General features: G+C 36.3%; 1 protein-coding gene across 2 annotated transcripts in view; it reads right to left on the bottom strand.

The window, feature by feature from the left end:
- LOC121325521 (cGMP-dependent protein kinase 1-like) overlaps positions 1 to 12,275 on the bottom strand; it is a 143,069-nt gene that overhangs the window by 26,528 nt on the left and 104,266 nt on the right. For both annotated transcript variants that reach the window (XM_041268077.1, XM_041268076.1), the window contains exons 6-7: positions 10,588 to 10,665; positions 9,277 to 9,371 (exon numbers count right to left, since the gene is read on the bottom strand). In XM_041268077.1, coding sequence (XP_041124011.1) covers positions 9,277 to 9,371; positions 10,588 to 10,665 — 173 coding nt within the window. The remainder of the gene's footprint in view (positions 1 to 9,276; positions 9,372 to 10,587; positions 10,666 to 12,275) is intronic.

The following is a 12,275-nucleotide window of genomic DNA, read 5'->3' as shown; positions in this document are numbered from 1 at the left end:
GAACCTGTGTGCTGACAACTTCACTCTGATGGTAAGGGCCAAAGTTAGTCAGACTTATATTGGGCAGGGTTGGCCCAAATCAGGCCTGATTGTTAACCAAAGTATTCAAACAGCTGACCCCAATTATCCCTTTAACAGGTTTGAGCTAACTAGGGGGGCCTGAAGACTGCATGTTTGATTACCTTGCACACCAAAAAAATGAAAGAAGCACCAAACTTTGGTGTCATTTTTTTCTCTCAGACTCCCTCTATATACTACAGAGTATGTAATGCAGAAAATCAGACAGGGGGCAAATACTTTTTTTCACAGCACTGTATATATATAAAGGAGCTTGTCCCCACTGATTCGTTAACAGGAGTGATGTCAAGCAGATTTGACTGTACTGTACAGAACTTCTTCTATAGTTTAAATTAAAAAAGATGTATATAGGTTCACAAAAATAGTATTTTGCACTTACATTTATTATAAGGATGCACTGCATATGTTGTATGATGCTACAATACCACCATGGCCTCTTAAGTGGTTAAAACTGCCCAACTTTCCTTTACTCAAAAAAGCTTGATGGGCTAGATAGATATAGGACATAAATCAAGTGACAACAGCTCTGTCTTAACACCCCATGGCTTGCGTTGTTGGTATAATTTGGGTTTGTTTTTACATGAGTAGTTGTTTACCTAGAAAATCCACCTCATGCTGAGCTGTGGTCTTGAGCAATTGCTCTAAGGTTATGCCAAGGCAGCGGGCCATCACACTCAGGCAGACTATTAATATAATTAAATTAGTCTGTTTGTCTAGTATCCACCACAGCCTGTCTGAAATAGAAGCTGGGGGTCCCAGTGCACCTCACTGGTATACTGGTGTGGCAGGGCGATTGCCCTGCACAGTGGTAAATTAGTGTTGGTGTGATTTATGTGGGAATGGGTTTACTGTGTATCGTTTTGGAGTTGATTAGTTTGATTGTATTATTGTTTACAGACGGGTGCTCGATTGAGACTTGCTGCCTGCTATGCTTGGTTGAGGGGAAGGGCAGCAAGTGATTAGCTGTGCTAGTCTTCAATCAGCAGGTGGGCGGGTCTCGACCGAGTGTCCGTCATTTTAAAAACATCCGCGGGAGATAGCTCGGGGCTGCTGCAAGGCCTGCCGTTTTCACGGCACCTTTGATTTAGAGTTTGTGGTATTGTGTTTTATTTTGCACTTTTTGTACAGTTTGCTGTATTAGTCTTCTGTGCGTTACCATCGCTGGTAATGTCACATGACCACCTTTATTTTACTTTCGTTTTATGTTTGTTGTGAATAAAACCTGCGCGCCTGTGCCGGCGTTTCAACACCACCTCTGTCTCGCTGTATGCTTGAACAGTGGCTACTCACACGCGTGACACGAGCAAGACCCTGTCACAACTGGTAATGTGTGCTGCACAAACACATTACACAGCTGATACAGCAAAGGATACGAAAGCTGGTATTGTAACATTACTAGTGTGTTTTTCATTATTTATATATGTTTCTAAAAATTGCATACTGGAGTTAATGATTGGACAAATATGCCCTAATATAGGCACACTTCAAAATAACTGACTCTCATGGGAAAACAATATTCATTGCCAAACTACTACCTTTCCCCTTTCTATGACAACCTGACACATTCCAGAACTGTTAAATGCTTTTTTACAATTACAGCGAGTGGGCTATGAAAGATTACTGGGGCTTTCAGACAATAACTGTCAGACAGTCACAGATCATTTTCCTTTTCAGTACATTTCACAGCAGCACTTTCTGTCTCTTCATTGAAATTAATGGAGGAGAAGATCACAAACATCACGCTCTGTCAACGAACCACAAAACTAGCATTTCATTTTCCATTGCATCCACTGTCAAACAAAAGCAATGGAAGGTCCTTAAATGAAAAGGTCAGTGTTATCAGCCTGACTGAGCCCTATATGCATGCTCCAGTTCATCGTATTTGGATATCTTGTATAAGCTATTCTATATAAAAAATACATGGACATGGTATTTATTGGAATTATGCATCACTGTGATTTTATTTTCAACTGGTGATGATGTAGTAAAATGCTTGTGGGCTAAACACACACCTCACTCCAAAAATGTTAAATAAACTATATAGCAATTTTTGATTATGAATTACAATGCACAACCTCAGTATGATGACGCATTAATTTTCAATAATCGACTCTCTCTCAGCAAATTGCAACCTGGTATAAAAACTCATCTAGTTTTAAAACAGAGCGCACAGCAAATCCAAGTTGTAGCATTCTTTAAAGTGAAAGTTCAAAAGTGTGGAACATTTAAATATGTATTAGTCATTGCTAAACTACTTACTGTATTGGTCAATAAAGTATGTTTGTTAAATTGTACTTCTTAGCCAGTCAGTTGGACTTCTTATCTAGTCAGTCTTGGTTATCACCTCAAGCTTTATTCCGCAAGTCAGGTTAGAATGGCAAGGTGAAAACGGATCAATGTAAAATAGCTGTTAACACTTCCAAGTTTAGGGACTATTGACAGTTCCCTCCTGCATTCAGTCTGATAACCATCAAGTAAGCTACTTATGGAGGGCCATAAAGCTACTGGGTAAATCTACTATGAAGTTTACTTAGTCTAATTGCTGGTCTATCCATCCATCAGGGGCTAAACATTGAGTACTTTATACTCACTAATGACAAATTGTAATTACTTACCATGCGAGCAACACATTGATCACTAAATCTTGTTAAAGATCAAAGGAACTGACTTGAGGGAACAAAGAACCATTAGCAGAGACCAATTGGTTTTATAAACATGCTAATAAGATGAGTTTACTTCCAATTAAAACAGTGGAGTGAGATGTGAGATCAAAAGCTGTCTGATCAAAACAGCAGCTTCTTTTTTTGTGAACCTAACTCTATACTTAAACTTGTCTGCCTATTTGTTGTTCTGTACTTAGAAAACAAGGTATTTTACTTACCACTCTGTTCTTCCTCACCGTTTAGTCCATCACTTTTGTATGGAGCAGTCTGCTTCACTATTACTTGTTTCCAGATTATATTGTTTTCTAGATATTAAACCTTCAATTCTGTTTCCAGTTGGATTGGATTATGAATGGGCCTTTCCAAGTATAACAGATGCTGGTTATTAGACAACTTTCGGTTATTAACAGCATTTTCCCAGGAGCCAGTCCCATCCCATAGACTTTAATGTTAACGGATTTCTGATATTAGCAACTGCACGCTGCTTATTTACAACTTTATTACTAGTTGCCAGTGCTACAGAGCGCACTTGCATGATTTATGCACATACTTCATGCAGCTTTTATAACTGTGTATTTCTGGCAGACGAGGCAGAATCGTAGCTTTGAAACTGGCTACGAAGCTGCATGCAAAATTGAGATGGATTTACAGTGGGAGGTGGTACATTGTAAAAAGCAGACAAAGTTGGACAATTAATTATTTTAAGTGTTCTTTAGAATTGATTGTAAGTACAACACATTTTTTTATGTTTGCTTCACTCATTGTAAAAGAAAGGAATTCAATTACGGTAGTACTTATTTTGTAAAGTTCATTGCTTTTGTATTTTTTTAACTTTACTCATTTCAAGTTAAATTGCAGGTTTCCTGTGAAAGTACAGTTTTGAAACATAGCAGGTTATGTTCGTGGCTGAGATTTCTGAGGGTGGAGCAAAGCATCGTGCTTCGCTGTCTGAATGTGCTTTTGCAGGTTTGCAGTTTGTTGGAAGGTTTGCTGCTGATTTTCAACTATTGACGGCTGATGGGCATCAATAATTCCATGTGTTAAAACATTGGAAAGATGTGAAGACCATTCTCACTTGTTGGATAGAGATGGAGCTAGTTATTTTTTATAGAGGACTTGTTTTTGTGACCTGTTAGCCATTATTTCATGGATTTGTTGTGGTTCTGACAGTTGACAGTTATACTTGATGTTCTTTTTGGCGGACTGATAACTTACTGTACTTTATCGTGATTGTTGTGTGGACATTCTGAGGGCATTTCCTGGCCATTAATGCCCTCTACAGCAACCAGTCAGAAGACAGCATTCCCGTTCCATTCATCTGACCGGTTTATAATTAAGCGATAGTGCCCGTCGATGATGGCTCTACCCTGCGATAGTTGACCGCAATGGGAGTTATGCGTCCCGAGCCGAAGTAAAGACGTTCTAAGAAAATAGCCCCGAAGATTTTTTTTTTAAATAAAGAACAAGGATTGCATAAATATAAAACAATTAGTTTTTATTTAGCAAATCGATTTAAATTTTTTATTGACTTGTTAAGGTTTTAATTATTGAACAGTCCATCTACAATGGAGTCTGAACTACCAATACAATCTCCCATACGGTGTCCATTTTAGGACATCCTCAGACCTCACCCCTCCTCGAGTCAACTGTCACCCCTCCTCATGGGCAGCGCGTATAAGAGGCTTGGAGAGGCTAAGCCTCCTCAAAATAAATTACCCAAACCCTCACAAGAAATTGTTCTGACCAACAAAAAAAGTATTTGTGAGAGATCGATGTTTATTTTTTAAATTTGTATTTCTTTTTTTTTTTTTTTTAACAGATTTAAAGGTTTAAAAAAAAAACAGTGCAGCTTGATATCCTTAATTTGCTTAAATGGGAACAACAAGGTTTAAAGTACAAGCTAGTGCAATGTTTATTTGGCCACCTTATGTTGGGGGGAAAAAAACAATCAAATACATATGTAGCATTGGAGTGGTGTTGAGGTCTGTTTTGTGCTATACATTATACAAGTTCTCTAAAAGACGCAAGAGAATGAATCCGGTTTACAGCATTTTATTTGTGTTCATAAGTCCGACTATATTTCAAACTCAACACAATGAATGAAACTTATTATTCAAACTCGCTGGTAACAGAGTAATAAAAAGAAAAAAAAAATCGAACTCTTAATTATATATATATATATATATATATATATATATATATATATATATATATATATATATATATATATATATATATACACACACATAATATGTGTGCATCTTACTGTACAATAAATGCAGGGGGAAAAGTGTGGAATACTAGCCTCCCCAAACGAAAGACTCACATGCCGCCTATGCCCCTCCTTGAGTCAATCGTCAGAAATCAGACCTCACCCCTCCTTCAGTCAATCGTCACCTCTCTTCGTAACTTTTAAAGTATTTTTTAAAACGCTTACAGTACACATATTAAAGCTATACTGACATCTGTGTCATCCAATGGAAGCACCGAAAGTGCTTCTTTGCTCGTTTGATGGAGTGATTCAGATGACTGTCAAACTCCTCATTCTCCCTGAAAAAACTTGAGGATTGATACTTGATGCCTGACAACTGACTCGAGGAGGGGTGAGGATTGACTCGAGGAGGGGTGAGGATTGACTCAAGGAGGGGTGAGGTCTGAGGATGTCCTAAAATGGATACCGTACTCGCATTAAATACCACTCTAAAATGCCTCCTAACTCACCATGTTTCTACCTTCAGTCAAAGCCTTTCTCTCCTGAATCTATACATGAATGGATCAATATTACTGAACTGTCCGTGTTTTGCTTTGTTGTTGTTGAAAGATGCTGTGTCAGTGCTCCAGTCGAGCTGATAGTCTGTGATTGGCTCTCGGCAGTTGCAGGTACAGGACTGGTTGCTTTCGTAGATGCCAAGTATTGATTGGCTGGTTTTGGTGGTTATTAATTAATTTGGATCAATTGTGTCTTTGTTTAGTATTTACTTTCTAATAGATGTGAACTGTGCTTCCAGCAAGACAAAAAGAAAAAGGCAGCGCTTTCGAGGATTGATTTCAAATTTGATGCACAGTTGGTGCTGAGACCTTCCAGCAGGCATCTACCATCTATTAGAGCCTGCTAGAACTGGAAGCTGATTGGCTGACGGTACTGAATCATTTTCTAATATCCTTTTATGCAAAGTCAGAAAACGTCTTTAATGCAGCTAAGCAGTGCAAAAAAAAAAAGAGAAAGTCTATTTTCTTTTTATTTGCATATCTTTATTGCTTCTATTTGGTCAAGGTGTAAGTTGTTTTTTTCTTAGATGTATTTGCACTGCAGAATGCATAATGTATCACTGCATTATCCCTGATAGTATAATGTCATGAATAAAGCAAGTTTTACAAAAAATGTGAATTTAGGCTCTTGAATTATTTATGAAAATGTTTACTACAATTGTCTTTAAAGGAGTCTGTACAAAACAATACAGCACTGTTCATTTAGTGGGTTTAAATAGGCTATTATTTTATTAGTTCCACACTACCACAGATTGCAGGACCAATGTTTATTCTAGGGTAGAAAAATATTGCACTTTGAAATATGAATCAGCGTTCCATTCAACTGACTGTACATCTCTTGGTCTTCATACACTAAGAAACAAGCAGAAACACTTGTGAAATTATAACTAATACATAAGGCTTGTACATGAGTGCGATGTTTGTTCTGCATCTGAATGCCTTGGATGTTTGTAGTACCTATCCAAGTATTTGTGATCTTATATATATATATATATATATATATATATATATATATATATATATATATATATATATATATATATATATATATTTTTACTTACTTATATAAACTAATAAAAATGTTCTGAATCTTCATATTAACGAATAATCTCATTACACTTCTTCCATTTGTTTGCATACATCAATTTACAATTTGAAATAATTCTGTAACCTGCATAAATCAGCATTATGGGCCAGTCTGGTTTAATGTAACCTCAACTTAACATGGGGCACATTCAGTCCATTACCCATTGTGATTAACCTTGTGTTGGATCTTGCTGCTGAGCTACTGATATTTTCATTGTTAAAATATTTTTTTTGTTCGGCTAGGGGTACAAATATCTAATAGGTGGCCATATAATTTACTGTATTTTTTAGGACCCCAAATTACTAAATTAGCACTAAATTAGCTTGGCAGATTTGTGGCATTTACCCTTTCTTTCAATGTGTTGTAATTATGTGTGCTTAGTAATGGTTATAGTAGATTAAGAGAACAATCACATTATAGGTCAATGCAATTATATTATATGGGGAAATCTGTAGAAGGGTACAGAATCAGTTTATAAGACTTACGTGTTATAAACAATTGCTTTGCACATATAAATTGTGTTGTAACATAAAACCTTCACATTTTAAACAAACACAAATTTAGTTTACTATACTACTGTATTATCTCAATTACTGTAAAAGCTCATTGGTGCATGCGCTTATGTTTGCAAAAATATGGTACATTTGTGTTACGCATAATCTACCACTACATTAGGCTATTGTATTCTTTATCATAACTATTATTCAGCAGACCTGACAAGAAATGTAATGTCTGGCACAGTGTATGTCTGGCACAGTGTTTTTTTTTTTTTTTTTAATGTCGGCTGTATTTAGTAAAACTATTCAGTTCATTTACTGCGACTTTTTGTTCTACTGACGATGTTCAACAAAACAAATTGAAAACAAATGATGTCTATTAAGGAAAGCTTTTTTTTTTGTTTATTTGTTTGTTTGATGTTGGGCTAACAGTAATTAATCAAATTAAATCAGAGCAAAGATACAGTGATGTGCAAATCCATTTATTTTAGAATGGATACATGAGAATGTTTTATTATTATTTTTAAACTGTGTCTAGACACATATTTGTGTCCATTAGCAGAATGCAGTCATTAAGCAGTATAAATGTGTACTGCTTCAGATGGAAAAGTATCCATGCTGATAACTTGCAAATGCATTTCCCCTGGAATTTTTTAAACATGTGTACTGAGACTTTACAAATCAACTGTCATACAACCAGTGCATTTGTAGATCCTACTCGAATCACTCTACATTAACACTCTTTTTTTATTGTTATGCTAAGTGGCACCACCTATCTCAAACACGTGTCCAGCTTTCAGTTTGCTACTCATACATAATTCAGCACGTAGCAAAGCTCTGCAAATAAATCTCTGCAAAACCAGGTTTGAACTGGCAGGCAGCTTACAACCTAATCACAAGCCAGGAGGCAAAAATTCAGATCCAAATTTGACTAGTGATGAGATGTCTACTGGCCCCGAGGATTTAGTGTTCCATAAAGATGAATGCAGCTACCGTTAACACTGACTGTGAATAAAGACTGCCCTGCTACATTCTATATGAGAGATTACAGAGAGGTGTCCAACCAAGTTTGATTATCACGGCTTAAAATTTACAAATGTATTCTCACAAATCTGTTCAGTAAAAAATTCACAAGCTTACCATTTTCCTTCTAATTGTATTACTATATACTGTATGGTTAACTTTTATTTGCAGAGTTAACAGTCTTAATATAGTTTAGTACCAACATCAGAGCAAGATCTTTCAGTATCATTGAAAAGCACCAAAACTGTACATATAAGGCTGGGGTGTATAATTCCTATGAGTCTTTCAGAGAGATTATGTAACACAGCAGGTTAAGTCATCAGACTTCAACAAACACCTCAGTAAAACACATATAAATAATAAAATATTTACCAAGAACATTGTAATACATGTACATACTGCACCTGCTAGTTATATGCAAATATCAATCCAGTTTAAACAAATTTTCAGTAAATATTTTAACCATGAAACAGTAACGTCATGTGCTGTATTATGTTAACAGAATGTGAATACATATTTCAATATAACATCCTGTGCACACATATTCAGTTACAAGCAGATATTTCTACTACAGCGCTAATATAGACAAAGTAACTTAATTACTACGTCACTCCCATACACCTCTGAACCACAGATATCCTATCATCACTGCTGACATTTCTGCCATTGAAAAATGGTGAACAGTAGTTCTTGTGCTCTTTCATTCTCAAGTTAAGGATTTACCAATTACCTGTCAAGCACATGTTGTTTCATGTCACCAAAAACAAAACATTACATGTGCAATGTGGCAAAGTGCCGTTCTTTTGAAATCCACAAGATGTCACTGTAGTCTATAATCCACACTCAAAGGTTATGTTACACCTTCCTTCCAAATAGCTGTGCACACTAGGAACAGTGTCCAGGATTATACCCGTTAAAATGTTTATGCATTATTTATTTATTGTATGCAAACCCCACAATTTTCCTAATATTTTATGTCAAAAGGTTAATTTCGTTTTTGTGTCTGGATGTGTATATTTTGCACATACCTACTAAAAAAGTCACTTGATAATTCTGCACAAATTCTAAAAGCAGAGTTGCACAGTACATATTCCATGCATTCAACTTACTCAGCTGTCTTCAGGAAATAGATGTGTAACAGTAGTGTATGACTGCTTACCCCTGAAGAGCTTTTTCTCCAAACCAGTCTCCTTTCCCCAAAGTGCGAAGAAAGACAGCTTCTTCATTGGGCAAATCTTCTCGTGTGACATTCACCTGTCAGAAGACACATAATTTGGATTTGTCTTGTAGGACGTGTTAGTACGCTTATGAGCCTCCAGCTTCCCAGTGTGTTATTGAAACTGCTGAATTTGCTTACTACTTACTGATTTATGTACAACAGCAAGAACAAAAACTTAAGGGACCCTAAAACTAATAACTGCAAGACTGTTAGATGGACATCCTGTGATGCAATAAAAAAGAGGTACTGCTTCTCATAATTCTTGACTAATGTCTGAAGAGTACTACCCCTAGTTTACCAGCTTCATGTTAACACCCTGAAGAAACCTGTACCTTGTATATTCTGAAGTACCTGCTACATAGTTATGCAAATACACAGCAGGGAATGACTTTTCAGTTGACTGTTTTTCTTAACTGTTTAAGTTGTGTTTTAATGCACAGTAGCATACAGTAGGACTTTAATACTGTTCAGTTTTAAATATAGTAATGCCATTAAAATGACATATTTAAAGATAAAGCCTTCGATGCAAGGGTGTTACCAATGTTTCACAAGATGATGCTCCCTGGAGTGTTAACCAGGAAGGAAATAACAGTGCCTTTCATTAACCTGCTTCAAAGCTACTGACAGTAGCATAAAAAGGGATTTTTCTTTCGAAACTAGACACACACAATTGTCTATTTTACACGTTCTTAAGGCCAAGACTGGAATTTCAAAAACCAAAGATGACTTTACATCCCTTTTATAGCTCATTAAAATGAAATTACATAAACACAGGACACTAATAGGAAGCTAAACTGATCTCAGTCGGGCTTTCCCATTACTGGGAATGCTAGTTCCATTTTAAGGAGGGCTGATCTATACATTATCCCTTTTTTATCAGTTTGTTCCATGATTATGATTACCTATTGTGCTTCTACAAAGATCACCATTTACAAGGTAAATTCTCAGTTTCCTTAAACTTTATATAAATACCATGCATAAGCTTAACTGTGATAGCAGTATAGTCTTTAACAATTTTGTATTTATTGTAAAGTTAATGTTGAATGAAATACAGTAGCTTAAGAAAGAAACAGCAATAAAGAAAGACAGAATACGATTTCTCCTGGCTTTCTCCATAGTTCAGCATAAATATGAATCGAAAAGCGGTAATCGATCTGCTCCAACAAGAGGTGACTGGCTGGCATAGCATCCCTGGTGTCCCCTATCACTGTTAATAACATCCCAAGCCTGAGTGAGAGAAAGAGAGCTTACCTTTCCTTTGCTGATGATAAAGAACGTGTCCCCTCGGGCTCCCTGTCGTATGATATACTCCCCGTCTTCGTAGTGCGTCTGTGGAAAGATAAGCTCAATCAGTCAACGTTGTCTGTCATTTTTAGAAAACTGGCCTGTGGATCCAGTAGACCTGAGAGGATTTCAGCCCAGCTTCCTGTCTTCCCAGATGGAGGATGGACCATCTATCAGGGGAAATGAGTAAATAAGGTAACACGCTACGGATGCCTCTCTAGGCAAGAGTTTTAACTCTTTTAACCTCATCTCAGAGATATATTATCAGTAGAACAAATCCATGACAGTTTTGACAGCACCTGAATCATGCTACAGCTCCTACCCACCTAGCTACAGTTAGGTACAGTATGTTATGCTATATATTATAAAGACCCCCCGAAGCTTCACAGATATACCTCAATCCTGACCTAAAAACCACCCTAGCTTTGGCCGCCAATTGATCAAAACTCTGATGACGTATACTGCACACCAAAGACCCAAAGACAACCAAGCTTACATCATTCATTATGCAGATTTGAGATTAAACCCAGGTGGTTGTTCATGTGTGTGTGTGTATTTATAATAGTTAAGCAAAACCATGGATTGTTCATGTAACTGAAGCCTTGCCAACACTTTAGATCATTTACATATCGAACATTATTATAAACACATTCTCTGTCAATCATCTTTTGATTACACGTTTACAGTTCCATACCTTGCTAAAGTTTAAAAGGACAGAATACTATTTTTAATGCAACATTTGTTATTCTCATTTGTATATAGAGTAAACCGTCATTTTAAAATATAAAGATAAAAATACTAGGTACTACGGCTATGTGATGAATATGATAAAAGAAATGCAATAAAGGAGTAACTTCCATGTTTTACAAAGAGATGTTTGTGCTCCAAACTCACAATAAAAAGGAACAGGCTGAAAGGTCATGCTAAAAATACTTGCTTTGGTATTTTCACTAAAATGTAATTTTTAAGCTCTTTCGGAGATGCTGTATAACCATAAACATAACTATATGTTTTACATTAGAAGAAAAATAAAAATCACAGCTCTTTACTCAAATCTGTAATTCGTTTCCCAAATTTTTGAAATGCAAAACAAAAAAATAGAGCCAAACAATTCACTAATAATATCGCTAACATGGAATTTTCCCCTTTACATTCTCGGTTGAAGTCAACAGCTTTGGAATGAGACCCCCACATACTTTAAATGTACCATTAAAAAGAACATCTAGGTGTCTGACCTTATTAGGTAGTACTGATTCATGGTCTGTTTCGATCGCTGCAGGGGCAGGAGCCTTTCCTGTGTGAGTTTACCATATCTCCCTTATACCATCAAACAGACAGAGCTTGCATACTTTCTTGCCAAGTTTTAAATTGCTTAGATCATCATAAACCTTGAGAAAACATATAACATTTCAGAGCGTATTTGTCAGGTATGTTTAATCATGAAATGATAAAAGTTTCATCCCAGATAAGTGCTTTACGGTAGTAGTTATTAGCTGTACTATAGTACTGCCTCTAAGCACTAACTATTTATAATAATATAACCTGGAAGCCACCCAAAGGCTAAAATTACTCAATACTACTTTAAACAGCTGAAACAAAACAGAATAAAGGCAAGCTGGGATCAAACTTCAGAACAAATTGGCCTGATGAAATTC

Source organism: Polyodon spathula, chromosome 13 (genome assembly GCF_017654505.1).
Source record: "Polyodon spathula isolate WHYD16114869_AA chromosome 13, ASM1765450v1, whole genome shotgun sequence".
Classification (NCBI taxonomy): domain Eukaryota; kingdom Metazoa; phylum Chordata; class Actinopteri; order Acipenseriformes; family Polyodontidae; genus Polyodon; species Polyodon spathula.
The sequence above is the reverse complement of the archived record's forward strand: the minus strand, read 5'-3'. Positions and strand labels throughout refer to the sequence as shown.